General features: G+C 42.6%; 1 protein-coding gene across 1 annotated transcript; it reads right to left on the bottom strand.

Annotated features, from left to right (window-relative positions):
• Positions 1–256: 256 nt before the first annotated feature.
• Positions 257–9,583, bottom strand: CCNB1IP1 (cyclin B1 interacting protein 1). Its single transcript, XM_073624483.1, has 3 exons — positions 9,287–9,583; positions 2,229–2,550; positions 257–441 (listed from the first exon to the last, which is right to left on the bottom strand). The coding sequence occupies exons 1-3, from the start codon at positions 9,581–9,583 to the stop codon at positions 257–259; spliced, it is 804 nt and encodes a 267-aa protein (XP_073480584.1).
• Positions 9,584–18,141: the final 8,558 nt, after the last annotated feature.

Raw genomic sequence — 18,141 nt, 5'->3', positions numbered from 1 at the left:
GCCAAAGCTGCAACAAAAAAACAAAAAAAACAAGCAAAAAAAACAAAAAAAACAAATGTGTGTGGAATGTAAAATTGGGTGACAATTGCTACCAAATGTACCTTTTTAAAATCTATGGATTCATCACACCTCTACAATGCATTACTTTATTATTAGTATTTTATTTAATTGAACTCAATTGAAACATCCAAACCTCTCTGAATGAGAAAGGCACTAAACTCATTTGTAATATAGAGTATTGTTCTGTTCTAGTATCCTACATCCTCATAACTTTGAAAGCCCTGGATGATGCCATGTTTTGTGGGTCTGCTCTATTTCCAGGAGAGCCAAAGGCAGTGTTTCCAGAATCATCAAAAGGAGAAGTACAGAAGAAGGTTTGAGGGCGAAAATCAGCATCACATGATCTTAACGGAGGTGTTCTAGCAACTGGAAACTTGTTTCCTAAAGGGGAAACAATACACAAAATTATTATCATTGATTTGTAGATCATCTACTGTACTGTATGTCTCATTAAAATTAATTTGTCAAGATAGAAAGATGAAAGCTGTTGTTGCTCTTTTGATTTTAAGGTGCATGTTCCAATATAGTGATCACTGGCCCAGAAAATGCTTGAGCTAATTAGGTGTCTGATATCTGATTAGATGTCATGTCAGAAACTCACTACAGTGCAAGAAGAATGAGGATGACAGGGTGCAGATCTGCTATGTTAGAGATTCAGAACACTGATTATCACACCGCATGTATACCAGTGGTGTAGTCAAAATGATAAATATAGAGGGCCTCAAGTGAGGTTCCTGAATTGTGCAGAGGGTAGCACAACTGAATCTGTATGTAAATTGCTGGTGTTGCATTGTATGTTTCTTGGGACAGGCTCACTGTAATATTGTTCAAAAAACCTTGCAGTCAGCCATGACACCTCCTCCTGAGAAACTTCTAAAGTTATAACAAGCATATAGTGGGGTTTTCTCAAATTTGACTGAAAAGGTAGAAATACAATTTAGGTAACCATATACATTTGCCTATATGCAATTTGAAAAAAAATTTTTTTTTTTGCAAAAAGCGCTTTCGTTTTTGGTAGTCCTCATGGTCAAAATGGAAAAAATATGGATATTGTATGGACACTTCTCATTAGAATGTTGTGGCAGGGAGGAAAAAGACACCCCACTCCTATAATGCATGTCTAATGAGGTAGTCATGATGATACATTTATGGAAGTGGGTACAGAGAGCCATTGCATAGAAAAACCTCAAAGCTTTCTCCCTTTTATCGTAATACTCCATCGGATAAGGATTCATATCCAAGGCTGGACCTCAAAACCAGACTCTCCTTACTCTCACAACTTCCGCCTACAGAGGCCCTTATCCTAGAAGAGTCACCTTTTTTTTAGCTTTCTAGGATAAGAAGAAAGATCTTATGCCACGTACACACGACCGGACTTTCCGGCAGAAAAGGTCAGACGGAATCATTCCATCGGATATTCCGATCATGTGTGGGCTTCATTGGACTTTCTCTTTCGAAAATTCTGACGGACTTAGAAATAGAACATGTTTTAAATCTTTCCAACTGAATCAATTCCTATTGGGAAAACCGTTCGTCTGTATGCTATTCTGACGGACCAAAAATGACGCAAGGGCAGCTATTGGCTACTGGCTATTGAACTTCCTTTTTCTAGTCCCGCCGTACGTCATTGTGTTCTAAACAATCGGACTTTGGTGTGATCGTGTGTAGGCAAGTCCGTTTCAGCGGAACTCCGTCGGAAAAACCGTCAGAGTTTATTCTGACGGAAAAGCCGGTCGTGTATATGGGGCATTAGGTAGCTTCTCTGAACAGGGTTCAGCTGCCCAGAAACGCAGGCACAATATACATGGTTTACTCATTCAACATTAGAAAATTTAAAGGAAACCTGTATTTGGAGAAACATTTGGCTGTCATTACAGATTTCCTTTTAAAAGTTCTAGTCACATGGCTGTTTCTAGTTTCAATACTTTTTTGAGTTACTAACTGCAATAACTTCGAAATATATATATATAAATATATTCTTACTTAGGTCAGTGATTCAGAAAGTGCTAAAACTAATTAATCAACATAACAATCGGATGACTAGTCTTTCCAGAAACAAAAGTTTAAAATGGCAACCCACAAATTTCTCTGAGAATAAGTTTCATTTAAGACCTACAAGCAGCACCGTTAGGATAATTCAGCATCTGTCTTATTGCATCTCTAGTTACCCATAAACAAGTCCGGTTGAGCTCGTTCTCCATTTGAAGATGCCTCTCTATTAGCTACGGCCATATTGCGAAGTCTCAGTCCATCGTACATTCCCTGGAGCTTATTATACTGCCTATTGCGCTCCATCAGCTTTTCTGAGAGTTCGCTGTATTTTCTTTTATATTCTTCCAAGATTTTCTTTAAAGAGTTTACTTCCCCTTTCATGGCAGCCATCTCTGCATCCTTGCTTTGTATTTGATGAGTATACAGTTTTTCCACCTGCTTCAGATGTCCTTCTGCTTTGCTGTAACTATACTCCTGGTATAACCGCTCCTGGTATATCTAAATGATTCAAGGAGCAACAAGGAACAGAGATCATTTTTATTGTTATGTACCAGTTATATAGGGCTAAAAAAAAAAAAAATGTACACTTATATTAAGACCAATTCAGTGTGACCCTCAGTCATGTGATCACTGTGACAGCTATTCACGGTGATCACATGCAGACCAGAGATTCATTTACAAAATGAACAAAATAAACTCCTTCAGCCTGCAGTAGCCACTATAGCCTGAAAATGGCAGTATGTCTGTTTAATTTATATACTTTAAATAAATTCACATTTTTGTATGTAAGCCTATAATTAAAAAACCTGAAAACCCAAACAGGATATTTATCAAATAAAATAAAAACCTCATATGTTTAAAAATAATTTAGGCAGCAAAATAGCCATAGAGATGTTGTCAAGTTGCTGCTAAATTTGGTCTGGTAATGAAAGGGTTCAATGTAAGAAACAGTCCATTATCATAACAAGCTACTCTATTTTTTCTTTAATGCCAAGCTATGGGATGGAGAAACAAACCCTGGCAATGGGGGCCCACTAAATTGTAAGGGTTAACCGCTTGTTTGGACTAGAGGGAGCTGAAGAAGATGTACTACTTACCTTAACTCCCACTCTGGCGCTCTCCTCTTCTCCCTGAAACTCTGGGATGTGGGTGTCATCATGTACAAAGCAGGGCTATTAAGCCTGCATTGTACATGGAGGAGGTAGGCGTGCGACCGTGGGCAGGGGGGTGCTTTAGAGGTGAAGCTTCAAAGGAGCATACAGATGCAAGGAGTGAGAACTGTTACTCCTTATCCCTGTAGCCCTAGACTCAACAAGCAGTTAATATATTAAAGAAGAAAAAGTGGACTTGGACACCACTTAGAGATTGCCTTCAAAAAATAAAAATACTTTCATTCACATACATAATTAAAATATAGACAAAGTAGTCAAAACTATAAAATATTAAGCACGCTGCTTCCTCCCCATTAACCATTTCCCACTGGCCCTAAACATATTTGCAGTGGCTAAGCGAGTCGGTTTTAACACTGAACTGCAGCATACATTTTTTTTGTGTTAAAAGGGCACTCACTGCATGCTCTCAGAACACTAAGCTATGGAGGCAGCCCCTAATGCATACTTGTGAGTGGAACTTTTGACCATATGAACGCTGTGAAAACTCAAACTTCATTGGAGGATTTTTTGTGAACAAACAAGAATATGCCCTAAGAAGGAACTTTGGATAATAATTGCTCAATTAAAAAAGTAGAAGGATCATGAATTTCGTGCATTTAGACAACAATTAGAAGCGATTTTTAAAGTGAATCAAGCACCCAAGTAAAACAAAGAAACCAAGAATATGCCTGGAAAGAAGAAACAGAATACTAACCTCTCCTGCGGTCCATGCTACTGTACTCCACTCCGTTGTTTTGAAATGATCCCCAGAAGTTTGCTGAGAATCCAACAGTTCCAGGAGGATTGATCACCTGCAGCTCTCCTGCCACTGGTTCCTCCTGCTAAACGTCACATTACTGCAACATAGAGGTGCTTGGGCATCCCCTGAACCCATCTCTATCCAAACATTAAAATTTAATCAGCACACATAAACAAAGGGTTTGCATGCTGGTGATGTCAGTTCACCTATAAGGACACATGCCCATATTTAGCCAATATGGGCATGGTGTGTATAGGCCCTTAGGACTAGTTTACACCTGTAAAGAGCAATCTGCAGTGGATCATTTTCCATAGAACAGTACAGAAGCAGTGGACTAGGTATTAAGGAGGCAATACTACTGCCTTCTGAATGCCTATTTTTTTTTCCGAACAGGTTCTTTGACGGGTAATACCCCGCCACAACTGTGAGCCTAGTATTTAGTTTGCAGTTCCAGTGCGGTGCCAGTCACTTGAATATGTCTCACTGTGGTACTGAAAAGAAAGAAAAAGAGCACACCAGCTTAGTGCATTATCCTTGACAGATTTATTAATTAAAAACAAGATAAAAACTACTCAAAAAGGTCGAAGAAAAAATCGCATAGTATATGGCACAGAGGCAAATAATCCAGTGGTAGCAGTTTTCCAGGTCCCAGGAAGGAGGCGTACGGACTACTGCTGGCTAACGCGTTTCGAAGGTTACCCTTCTCCATCAGAGCCTGACTGTGGTACTGCCTGCTAAATTTGTTGGGGGGGAGAGATAATTTTTCTGTGCCATGAAGCAAAGTTTAATGGCCATGGTATGGTTTTTGGCTCCTTTTCAGGTGTGAATTCAGGCAAAAATTCAGACCTGAATTGCACCTGAATCGGTGAACATGGACGCTAACTGAAGCAGGTTAAAGTTTGTGTGTTCTCAGTGCATCTCTGCCATGAAAAACGTTATGTTTGACTGCCCATTTACACTTAAGAGGGTGCTTTACAGCATCTTTAAATTTCCTAAGTGTTCACATTGTTCACACACTAAGATGTAACTAGCCTTTTTTATGAAAACAGCACCACGTATAATGCATTAGGCTATTTTCACATGGCAGTTTAGCTGTGTGTAGTTTGCTGCTTTCAGAGGCGGCTGAATACTGCTTCTTGACGCAGCAACACTCTGAGCCCCATACAAACTGGCCAATTAACCGCAGCCAGTTTATTGAGGCCAAAACTCAGAAATGTCATCCCTGGATGCACAATGTCTTAATCCAGGGTCGGTATCCGTATGTAATCACTTAAATGAGTGGTTACATGCAAACAAGCAGCAGGACCTGCAATTGATTTCTACAGAGTACAAATCTGATAGCCGTCTATAGCCACTTCAGCCCCAGAAGATTTTTCCCCCTTCCTGACCAGAGCGTTTTTTGCGATTCGGCACTGCGTCGCTTTAACTGACAATTGCGCGGTCGTGCGATGTGTCTCCCAAACAAAATTGACGTCCTTTTTTCCCCACAAATAGAGCTTTTTTTTGGTGGTATTTGATCACCTCTGCGATTTTTATTTTTTGCGCTATAAACAAAATAAGAGAGACAATTTTGAAAAAAAACACATTATTATTTACATTTTGCTATAATAAATATCGCCCAAAAATATATTAAAAAAAACATTTTTTTCCTCAGTTTAGGCTGATCGTATTCTTCTACATATTTTTGGTTAAAAAAAAATCGCAATAAGCGTTTATTGATTGGTTTGCGCAAAAGTTATAGCGTTTACAAAATAGGGGATAGTTTTATGGCATTTTTATAATTAATTTTTTTTTACTAGTAATGGCGGCGATCAGCGATTTTTATTGTGACTGCGATGTTATGGCGGACATGTCGGACATTTTTGACACATTTTTGAGACCATTGTCATTTATACAGCGATCAGTGCGATTAAAAATGCACTGATTACTGTGTACATGACACTGGTAGTGAAGGGGTTAACCACTAGGGGGCGGGGAGAGGTTAAGTATGTCCTAGGGGAGTGATTACTAACTGTAGGGGGATGGGCTAGCAGTGTCATTACTCTGATCACTGCTCCCGATGACAGGGAGCTGTGATCAGTGACACTTGTCACTAGGCAAAACAGGGAGATGCTGTTTACATCAGCATCTCCCCGTTCGTCCTCTCCGTGAGGCGATCGCGGGTATCCCGCGACCCGACCCACGGAGCTCCCGGACCCACGGAGCTCCTAGCTGGCACGTGCGCGCACAGCCGGCGGTGCGCACGCAATGGCACGGTGGGGAATTCAAATGGACGTACCTGTAAGTCCATTTGCCCAGCCGTGCCATTCTGCCGACGTACATCGGCGTGCGCCGGTCGGGAAAGGGATAGTGTGTGCAAGCAGCAATTACAACCACCAGGCTAGATTCTACTGATACTTGACAGAGGCCACCCTGCCAACACACAAACTGCCGTGTGAATGCATTACAGGGTCAGGTAGATTGTTTACTTTGTTAATTTTTGCGAGTATTTGGGAGTCTATTAGAATGGTTATGAAAGTGGCTACATACAGTATCTCACAAAAGTGAGTACATCCCTCACATTTTTGTAAACATTTTATTATATCTTTTCATGTGACAACACTGAAGAAATTACACTTTGCTACAATGTAAAGTAGTGAGTGTACAGCTTGTATAACAGTGTAAATTTGCTGTCCCTTCAAAATAACTCAACACACAGCCATTAATGTCTAAACTGCTGGCAACAAAAGTGGGTACACCCCTAAGTGAAAATGTCCAAATTGGGCCCAATTAGAAATCCCCCCGGTGTCATGTGACTCATTGGAGTTACACGGTCTCAGATGTGAATGGGGAGCAGGTGTGTTAAATTTGGTGTTATCGCTCTCAATCTCTCATACTGGTCACTGGAAGTTCAACATGGCACCTCATGGCAAAGAACTCTCTGAAGATCTAAAAAAATGAATTGCTGCTCTACATAAAGATGGCCTAGGCCAGGGATATACAATTAGCGGACCTCCAGCTGTTGCAGAACTACAAGTCCCTTGAGGCATAGCAAGATTCTGACAGCCACAAGCATGACAGCCAAGGGCAGAAGCATGATGGGACTTGTTTTGAAACAGCTGGAGGTCCGCTAATTGCATATTCCTGGCCTAGGCTATAAGAAGATTGCCAAAACCCTGACACTGAGCTGCAGCACGGTGGCCAAGACCATGCAGCAGTTTAACAGGACAAGTTCCACTCAGAACAGGCCTCGCCATGGTCGATCAAAGAAGTTGAGTGCGCGTGCTCAGGGTCATATCCAGAGGTTGTCTTTGGGAAATAGACGTATGAGTGCTGCCAGCATTGCTGCAGAGGTTGAAGGAGTATTTGGGGGTCAGCCTGTCAGTGCTCAGACCATATGCCGCACACTGCATCAAATTGATCTGCATGGCTGTCTTCCCAGAAGGAAGCCTCTTCTAAAGATGATGCACAAGAAAGCCCGCAAACAGTTTGCTGAAGACAAACAGACTAAGGACATGGATTACTGGAACCATGTCCTGTGGTCTGATGAGACCAAGATAAACGTATTTGGTTCAGATGGTGTCAAGCGTGTGTGGTGGCAACCAGGTGAGGAGTACAAAGACAAGTGTGTCTTGCCTAAAGTCAAGCATGGTGGTGGGAGTGTCATGGTCTGGGGCTGCATGAGTGCTGCCGGCACTGGGGAGCTACAGTTCATTGAGGGAACCATGAATGCCAACATGTACTGTGACATACTGAAGCAGAGCATGATCCCCTCCCTTTGAAGACTGGGCCGCAGGGCAGTATTCCAACATGATAATGACCCCAAACACACCTCCAAGACGACCACTGCCTTGCTAAAGAAGCTGAGGGTAAAGGTGATGGACTGGCCAAGCATGTCTCCAGACCTAAACCCTATTGAGCATCTGTGGGGCATCCTCAAACAGGAGGTGGAAGAGCGCAAGGTCTCTAACATCCACCAGCTTCGTGGTGTCGTCATGGAGGAGTGGAAGAGGACTCCAGTGGCAACCTGTGAAGCTCTGGTGAACTCCATGCCCAAGAGGATTAAGGCAGTGCTGGAAAAAAATGGTGGCCACACAAAATATTGACACTTTGGGCCCAATTTGGACATTTTCACTTAGGGGTGTACTGACTTTTGTTGCCAGAGGTTTAGACATGAATGGCGGTGTGTTGAGTTATTTTGAGGGGACAGCACATTTACACTGTTATACAAGCTGTACACTCACTACTTTACATTGTAGCAAAGTGTAATTTCTTCAGTGTTGTCACATGAAAAGATATAATAAAATATTTACAAGAAGATGTTATCTTCTGGGACAACAGCCATGCAGACTAATTTGATGCAGTGTGCGGTGTATGGTCTGAGCACTGACAGGCTGACCCCCCACCCCTTCAACCTCTGCAGCAATGCTGGCAGCACTCATACGTCTATTTCTCAAAGACAACCTCTGGGTATGACGCTGAGCATGTGCACTGAACTTCTTTGGTCGACCATGGCGAGGCCTGTTCTGAGTGGAATCTGTCCTGTTAAACCGCTGTATGGTCTTGGCCACCATGCTGCAACTCAGTTTCAGGGTCTTGGCAATCTTCTTATAGCCTAGGCCATCTTTATGTAGAGCAACAAGTTTTTTTTTCAAATCCTCAGAGAGTTCTTTGCCATGATGTGCCATGTTGAACTTCCAGTGACCAGTATGAGAGAGTGAAAGCAATAACACCAAATTTAACACACCTGCTCCCCATTCACGCCTGAGACCTTGTAACACTAAGGAGTCACATGACACCGGGGAGATAAAAATGACTAATTGGGACCAGTTTGGACATTTTCATTTAGGGGTGTACTCACTTTTGTTGCCAGCGATTTAGACATTAATGGCTGTGTGTTGAGTTATTTTGAGGGGACAGCAAATTTACACTGCTATACAAGCTGTACACTCACTACTTTACATTGTAGCAAAGTGACATTTCTTCAGTGTTGTCACATGAAAAGATTGAATAAAATATTTACAGAAATGTGAGTGGTGTACTTACTTTTGTGTAATACTGTATAACAGAATATCGATATTCACTTAGTAGAGAAAATTGACCTAAAGAAAATGTGTTTTTTTTTTTTTTTTTTTTACCACATTTGCACAGAACTAACGTATATGCAGATTCATTGAATGGATAGCTATGCATTTTTTTAATATAAATAGACCCCTATAGTATGGACAAACTTAGTGCTCAATATAAAAACCCTGATCTATGGTTTGTCCACATTTTTCTCCCAAAAATATATGTACTAATTTGTGAACTTGACCATTCTTCTCTGCTGCTATCCTTTTCCTACCTGGTAGGTCCAGAAAGCTAAAGCACGAGAACAAATATCTAGGACAATCTCAGGACGTAAGCCCGACAGCATCATGGCCTTGTGTTCCTCAGAAGGGCTCAGTTCAGTACGAACAATATCCAGCTTACTGGAGAGTGTGCTATTACAGGCTGGACAGACTGCAGGAGATCGACTGAATTCTCCACTTCCATGCTGGTCACAGAATATATGTGAACAAGCTGTGACCCAGGCTCGACCAGATAACTTTACCCTGCATTTAGGGAAGTTGCAAAGCAAGAGGTCATCACACACTGACATCACTGTGATCAATCTGGAAGACAAAATAATTCTCATTAGCTGAAACCAACATTTTACAAAACTGGATGCATCACTAGCTTTCGCATCATACAGTAAGTCCAGACCTTCAAACTTTTTGCCTGCATGTATCTCTTCAACAAGTTAATAAATTATTATTTAGAGAGGCAATATTGAATAGAAAAAAAGCACTATTATAATTATAAAATAATATGTGTAGTCTGGTGGCGGAGTCCCTTTAAAGCAAGCCTCTTATATATGAAGGCTGCCAATCTCCTTCAAATGATACTAGTTATCTCACTAGTAAAGTGAAAGGGACAACGTTTAAAACAGAACTAAAGGCTAAATTACAAAGCTTATGAGCTGGCTATTTATCACAAAAGAGACATGTAATGAATCTTCTGTACCAAAATAAATGTATTTGCCTGTTCACAGGTAGACACTTAAATCACATGTGCTGGGGACCATGACCTCTGCACAGGCGTTACTGTATGTCATCCTGCACTGGCCAATCAAGACAACGAAGACTGGCACCCAGAAGAAGCGCTGGCAAGCAAACCCTCGCGGACACTGGACCATTGAAGAGGGCAAGTATTGTGACTTTGGTTTAGCTTTTAATCACCCCCATGATCTGCATATAACTGAAACAAAGTAAATAGAGCGTAACAAAAAAGTTATCCTGTATGAAACATTCTTCAGAATCTCCATAGCAAGGCTGAATTTGCATCGCATTAAGACCAAACTCGCACAGGACCCTTTTTTTGGTCCGCAGCAGAATCGGATCGCATGGGTGTTCACACCCATGCGATCCGATTCCTGTCCGCATTTGCAGATTGCACTTCGATATGCGAACTGATTTGGGGGTGTCATTAACTTTTAATTGACACTCCCAGCAGTTCGCATAGGACAGTGTAAACTGTCGCCGATAGACATGCGACGTGGGAAACCGCAGTGGATTCGCAGGGTTTCCGCATCGCTGCAGTGTGAACCGAGCCTTAATGTGTGCATAGCTGGTGATTCAGTGTGTAGTGGGGGAGGTGCTTTTAGTAGTGGAAGGCATGGACCGTTGTTTCTGCTTTACAGAAACACAGGAGCCATGCCTACTGTACTGACAGAATGGCAATCTTCCTTGTTTACATAGGCAGATAGCCGTTCTGCCTCTGTACTGAAGCACCGGCGGACATGGAGTCCGCTGTACTTGCCGATCATCTCCCGTTGTGTATAAACCCCGTGTATGTGATCCTGCGCAGCAGAGCTGCCTTGCCGACATATATGTAAGTTATATGGTGGGCAAGCAGTTAAAGAGTCAGTTCACCTTTACCAAAAAAACTATTTATACAGTATATAAAAACAAGCTGTGCAGCTTTGACTAAAGTTCAATAATGCCCTTGCTATAGGAGGTGGCCATTTATGTACAGCACCTTCGGAAGCCTGGTATCATCCCACACTGCCTTGTTGCTAGGACGTTGCTAATGCTGCGTACACACGAGCAGAATTTCCGTCAGAAAAAACTTGGATGGTTTTTCCCACGGAATTCCGCTCAAGCTTGTCTTGCATACACACGGTCACACAAAAGTTCTCTGAACTTTCGACCGTCAAGAACGCGGTGATGTACAACACTACGACGAGCCGAGAAAATGAAGTACAATGCTTCCGTGCATGCGTCGAATTGTTTCCTGATTTTTTGCGCGTCCGGATAGGAACTTTTTCCGAACGAAAAACTGAGAACATGCTCACAATCTTTTGCTGGCTGGAATTCTGCCAGCAAAAGTCCGATGGAGCATACACACGGTCGGAATTTCTGACCAAAAGCTCACATCCGACTTTTGCTGTTGGAATTTCTGATCGTGTGTACGGGGCATAAGATTCTCCCAGCTGCTTCAAACCCCCTCACGTTTGCTCTATTCCCTGTTGCAGTAGCTCTGAGCCATGATGGAGAAAATAATGGACCACACATGTGCGGGGGTTTGAGACTTTGCTCCAATGATGGTGGGGGGTGAGCAGTAACAGCTGGGTGTGTCTTAGCAACGTCCTAGCAACAAGGCAAGTTGGGATGATACCATCTCCGGGAGCTTATTGGCCAGGCTTTGGGAAGTACAAAGATGGCCTACACATAGCAAGTGCATTATCCAACTTTGGTCAGAGCTGCAGACATCTGCATGAATCATCTTTTGGTAAAGGTGAACTAATCCTTTTATTTTCTCTTCCTCATTGTCTCCAATGCATTTTGCTTAAGTTTGTTTCTGGGACAGAAAGTGGGAGGAATTGAAATGGTACAGAGACAACAAAAATAAGTTCTGCCTTTACACACGTTAATACCATAGCAAAATAACTGTTACCTAGTAGTATTTACATTAAGCAACACTGTAACGTTAATATATTGCTTTGCTTCTATTGCCTTAAAAACTAGTAAACAATGAGAGAAACTAACATAAACACACTGTCACCAATAACCAGCGTCCATACACACTGTTACTATAAGCGCACACCGCCCTGACAACACTGACATTACACACTCATAGGAAACTCCCACACCAGCACAGCTCCCGACACCGCGCCGCCCACAACTACGCACTATCCATTCACAAAACTAGCCAATGGCAGACGGCGCTCTCCTCCTACAAGAAAGAATCGGGGCTTATAATTGGCTAAACGCTCTGTCCATCTAACAGGCTGTGAGGCGGAAGTGTGGGGGAATCCCGCGCCTCGTGGGTCCTTCTTGTGTACATGTGGTAGTGGAAGGTGGATAATGTTTGCAGGCTCATGCGTGTAAATGGTATTCGTTGTTCTGTTCTACTTCACCCAGGCGAATTGCTGGCGTTTTGTAAACTGTAGAAGAGGAAAGAAAATGGTATCTTTTAATAATTCCTCACTAAAGTTCATATGAGATATGCCAAGGCGGCAAGCACTTATAGGGAGAGGAACCAGACACAAGTGAATGTCAGAAGAAATATTATCAGGATTATGAAACTGGTATCAGAGGTCTGTCCTTAACCACTGCAGCCCCAGAAGATTTTACCCCCTTCCTGACCAGAGCACTTTTTGCGATTCGGCACTGCGTCGCTTTAACTGACAATTGCGCGGTCGTGCGACGCTGCACCCAAACAAAATTGACGTCTTTTTTTCCCCACAAATATAGCTTTCTTTTGGTGGTATTTGATCACCTCTGCGGTTTTTATTGTTTGCGCTATAAACTAAAAAAAAAGCGACAATTTTGAAAGCAAAGCAATATTTTTTACATTTTGTTATAATAAATATCCCCAAAAAATATATAAAAAAACAATTTTTTTCCTCAGTTTAGGCCGATATGTATTCTTCTAAATATTTTTGGTTAAAAAAAATCGCAATAAGCGTATATTGATTGGTTTGTGCAAAAGTTATTGCGTCTATAAAATAAGGGATAGATTTATAGCATTTTTATTATTAATTTTTTTAAAATTAGTAATGGCGGCGATCTGCGATTTTTATCGTGACTGCGACATTATGGCGGACACATCAGACACTTTTGACACCATTTTGGGACCATTGTCATTTATACAGCAATTAGTGCTATAAAAATGCACTGATTACTGTGTAAATGACACTGGCAGGGAAGGGGTTAAACACTAGGGGGTGATCAAGGGGTTAAGTGTGTCCTAGGGATGTGTTCTAACTGTGGGGGAGATGGGCTACCACTGACATGACAGTGATCACTGATCCTGATGACAGGGAGCAGTAGATCCCTGTCATATCACTAGGCTGAACAGGGAAATGCCTTGTTTACAAAGGCATCTCCCCGTTCTTCCACCTTGTGACGCGATCGCGGGCCCCCGGCGGAGATCAGGTCCACGGGACCCGCGGTCACAGGGCACGCACGCCCACAATGCCACGATTTAAAGGGGACGTACCTGTACGTCCATTTGCCCAGCCGTGCCCTTGTGCCGACGTACATCATCGAGCGCTGTTCGGCTAGGTTAACCAAATCGGCCCCAGAAGGTTTTACTCAGTTCCTGACCAGGTCATTTTTTTTTTTTAAATACGCCACTGTGTCACTTTAACTGATAATTGCACGGTAGTGCGACATACTCAAACAAAATTGATGTCCTTTTTTTCCCAAAAATAAAGCTTTCTTTTGGTGGTATTTGATCACTTTCTGCCTCTCTTCACCGCGATCGCAGGTGGCCAGCGCACACGCTCGCAGTACCACATGCACAGACCGACATACAGGTATATATGCGGAAGGCGGTTGGCAAGTAGTTAAAGCCTAAAGGCCTCTACACACGATCAGAAAATCGTGCAAAAAATATCGCTTTCGTAGCGATCATACAATAATCTGGACAAAATAGAAAAAAAGGGACACTCCTATAGCCACATCTGAGTGAATTGTATGTCATAAAAAGAAAATAAGGGGGTCAACAAGGACACCCTGGGCGGACTTTAGAGGCACAACAAACCTGAGAAAGCATAGTCAGAATAACAAAATAATCAATTTTATTAAATATAAATACATCCCGTACAAAGACATTGACAAAAAGTAATAAAAATCATCTATATAGAAATATACATGATACAAGCCCAGATGTGTCTACGCGTTTCGTATAGAACTTCTTCAGGACCCATTCAGGTTTCAGTTAATACACAAAAGGGTTTCACTAAAATGAGAAAAGATTTATATAAAAACGTGAACACATAAACATATAGTATCGTACAATAATGGATGAAAGGTAATAGCCCATGCCCAAAGATCAGACACTAAATTAGTACATTATATTACCTTGTACAGAGGATTTCGCAAGCTCAAGAACAGTAGTTCAAATTTATTCATTTATAGACGTCAAGGTCTTAGCAATAGATGTGGATAACCATCAACTAGGGAAGGAGGGAAGAAAAAAAAACAAACCCATAAGAAAAGCAAGGAGAAATATATATGTATGCAGACGTCCTAATGTAGGAAGACAAGATGATATGTACCTGTTTCTATTTACAACCAATTTCGGGGTTCAGTCCCCCCAGTGCATTTTTGCACGGCTCCATATGGACCACTGAGCAGATACGGTCTGTGGGCTCCTTGTTGCCCTCCCATGGTTGCTGCAGTGCGACTATTTATCACTGGCTATTTATTGGCTTTTTCCTTGTTGGGACTGAACCCCGAAATTGGTTTTCTTCCCTCCTTCCCTAGTTGATGGTTATCCACATCTATTGCTAAGACCTTGACATCTATACATGAATAAATTTGAACTACTGTTCTTGAGCTTGCGAAAGCCTCTGTACAAGGTAATATAATGTACTAATTTAGTGTCTGATCTCTGGGCATGGGCTATTACCTTTCATCCATTATTGTACGATATTATATGTTTATGTGTTCACGTTTTTATATGAATCTTTTCTCATTTTAGTGAAACCCCTTTGTGTATTAACTGAAACCTGAATGTGTCCTGAAGAAGTTCTATACGAAACGCGTAGACACATCTGGGCTTGTATCATGTATATTTCTATATAGATGATTTTTATTACTTTTTGTCAATGTTTTTGTACTGTATGCATTTATATTTAATAAAATTGATTATATTGTTATTCTGACTATGCTTTCTCAGGTTTGTTGTGCCTCTAAAGTCCGCCCAGGGTGTCCTTGTTGACCCCCTTTTTTTCTTTTTATGACATACAATAATCTGATCGTTAGTACACAGCTTTCGAGAGCCGATCACAACAATTCATGCAAAATTATCCAATTAGTACAGCATGGAAATTTTTCTCATACAATACCAGATCGTATGGCTTTCGTTTAACCACTTCAGCCCTGGAAGGTTTACCCCCCTTCATGACCAGGCCATTTTTTGTGATACGGTAACTGCGTTACTTTAACTGACAATTGCGCGGTCGTGCGACACTGTACCCAAATAAAACTGATGTCCTTTTTTCCCACAAATAGAGCTTTCTTTTGGTGGTATTTTAACACCTCTGTGGTTTTTATTTTTTGCGCTATATATGAAAAAAGAGCGACAATTTTGAAAAAAAAAACAAAAACAATATTTTTTACTTTCTGCTATAAAACATTCCCAATAAAAAAAAATGTAAAAATCAAATTTCTTTATTAGTTTAGGTCAATATGTATTCTGCTACATATTTTTGGTAAAAAAAAAAAATCCCAATACGTGTATATTGATTGGTTTGCGCAAAAGTTATAGCGCCTACAAACTATGGCATATATATTTTTTCTTTTTTTTACTAGTAATGGCGGCAAACAGCGACTGCAATATTGCGGCAGACAAATCTGACACTAACTGACACTCTTTTTGGGGACCAGTGACACTAATACAGGGATCAGTGCTAAAAAAATATGCACTGTCACTGTACTAATGACACTGGCTGGGAAGGGGTTAACATCAGGGGGGGATCAAAGGATTAAATGTTTTCCCTGGGCGTGATTACTAACTGTGGGGGATGTGCTTTGACTAGAGGAATGTAAAGATCCTGTGTTCCTGCTTAGCAGGAACACAGGATCGGCACATTCGCCTCCCACAGAAAGGCAGTCTGCCTTTTTTTCATAGGCAAACCGCCGTTCTGCCTTTCTCCCGAACGATCGGCGGGCCCCCCCAGCAGACATCGCGTCTGCCAGATCCGCTGATTGGCTCCTATTGTGTCCATTCACAGTGGAGCAGGTTGCCGGTGGCATGCGCGTACGCCCCAGACCCGGAAGTGTCAGATCACGTACTAGGTACAACAGCCAAATTACACGAGACTGGGCTGGTTGGTTAGTGCCACGTTTGTGCTGTTTAAATCTCCATTCTATCTTTTATCGTTTTTGCGTTAATGATTTATTAAAGGTCACCAAAGGTCACTCAGCCCCACTACAACACCCAAAAGACACGAAACTGGTCTCGTTGATTAGTGCTATGTTTGTGCTGCTAACATTTTTATTTGTGCTGTTATGGTTTTTAAGTTATAACAGTTTTATTTTTTATCAAACCCCACCCACTTTGGGACTACCGTACCTGAGAGTACAGTGTTTGCTGTACATGTCTTCTCTGCTGTCCCATCTGTATGCACAATCTTGGCTGTAAAGTGTGGAAAGAGGGTGTACCTCTTTACCAGTGTTGCCAACCGCCCGTGTTTTTACGGGCAGCCCGTAAAAACGGGGCTGTTTTTCCATGTCAGTGAAAACCCGTAAAAAAAATTTCTTGCCCATAAAAATGAAGGTCCCGGCTCGGAACTGCACATGTGCAGTCCCGAAGCATTGCCGAGAGTCTCCGATCATCCCTGTGACTGCTGCTACTTGTCTTGTACCCTCCCCCTTCCTCTGACAGCGCGCCTTATTTGATTCTGGGAGATGCTGGGAGGGGGAGGAGAGGAGTGGAGTGAGCCTGCAGTGGAGTGCCCGCCCGGCCCTGGACGGACTTCAGCCTAGCAGGGGGTAAGCTTAGCTAGCCTAGCTATTAGCTAAATGCAGTTGTGTCTTTACTTGTCTTAGTGGGCAGGAGGAGGGGGGGCAGAGGATGGGCTGTGTTGCAGGCTTCTGTAGCAGGCTTGTGTGTCAGATCTGCTTTTCTTCTAAAGGGAGGACGTTTTCTCCCCAATCTCCTATTACCTGCAGTGCTCACCACCAGTACAGGCACAGCCTCCTCAGTGCTCTCCAGAGTTACCAACTCATGTGTCCGGGCTGGGGCACTACAAATCCAAGCATGCCAGGAGAGGGGAGGCAGCAGCAGCAAGATGATTTGGCTGGTATTTTCTGATGAAAAGTGCTGCTGTATATTGTGTTTGTACTGTATGGTCATAATATAATTGATTATGTATTGTGCTTGATGGTCTTGAGGTGTTTATTCATATATTTTTTTTAAGCAAGTAGTGAGCACATTTGGTCTCTTGTAACATGTCCGCAGCCTATGACCGTCTCCTATATCATGTCCGCAGCCTATGACTGTCTCCTGTATCATGTCCACAGCCTATGACTGTCTCCTGTATCATGTCCACAGCCTATGACCGTCTCCTGTATCATGTCCGCAGCCTATGACCATCTCCTGTATCATGTCCGCAGTCTGTGACCGTCTCCTGTAGCATGTCCGCAGTCTCTGACTGTCTCCTGTAGCATGTCCGCAGCCTATGACCGTCTCCTGTAGCATGTCCGCAGTCTCTGACCGTCTCCTGTAGCATGTCCGCAGTCTGTGATCATCTCCTGTAGCATGTCCGCAGTCTCTGACCGTCTCCTGTAGCGTGTCCGCAGTCTCTGACCGTCTCCTGTAGCATGTCCGCAGTCTCTGACCGAACCCTGTAGCATGTCCGCAGTCTCTGACCATCTCCTGTAGCATGTCCGCAGTCTCTGACCGTCTCCTGTAACATGTCCGCAGTCTCTGACCGTCTCCTGTAGCATGTCCGCAGTCTCTGACCGTCTCCTGTAGCATGTCCGCAGTCTCTGACCGTCTCCTGTAGCATGTCCGCAGTCTCTGACCGTCTCCTGTAGCATGTCTGCAGTCTCTGACCGACCCCTGTAGCATGTCCTCAGTCTCTGACCATCTCCTGTAGCATGTCCGCAGTCTCTGACCGTCTCCTGTATCCTGTCTGCAGTCTCTGACCGTCTCTTGTAG

Source organism: Aquarana catesbeiana, linkage group LG01 (assembly GCF_042186555.1).
Source record: "Aquarana catesbeiana isolate 2022-GZ linkage group LG01, ASM4218655v1, whole genome shotgun sequence".
NCBI classification, from domain to species: Eukaryota; Metazoa; Chordata; class Amphibia; order Anura; family Ranidae; genus Aquarana; species Aquarana catesbeiana.
The sequence above is the reverse complement of the archived record's forward strand: the minus strand, read 5'-3'. Positions and strand labels throughout refer to the sequence as shown.

Excerpts from the sequence above, each read along its gene's own strand:
- CCNB1IP1 (XM_073624483.1), bottom strand. The coding sequence starts at position 9,583 with ATGTCAGTGTGTGATGACCTCTTGCTTTGCAACTTCCCTAAATGCAGG. Across the intron at positions 2,551-9,286 it reads TAGCTTTCTGGACCTACCAG|ATATACCAGGAGCGGTTATA; the intron begins GTAGGAAAAGGA and ends TGAATCATTTAG. Across the intron at positions 442-2,228 it reads TCAACCGGACTTGTTTATGG|GAAACAAGTTTCCAGTTGCT; the intron begins GTAACTAGAGAT and ends TTTCCCCTTTAG.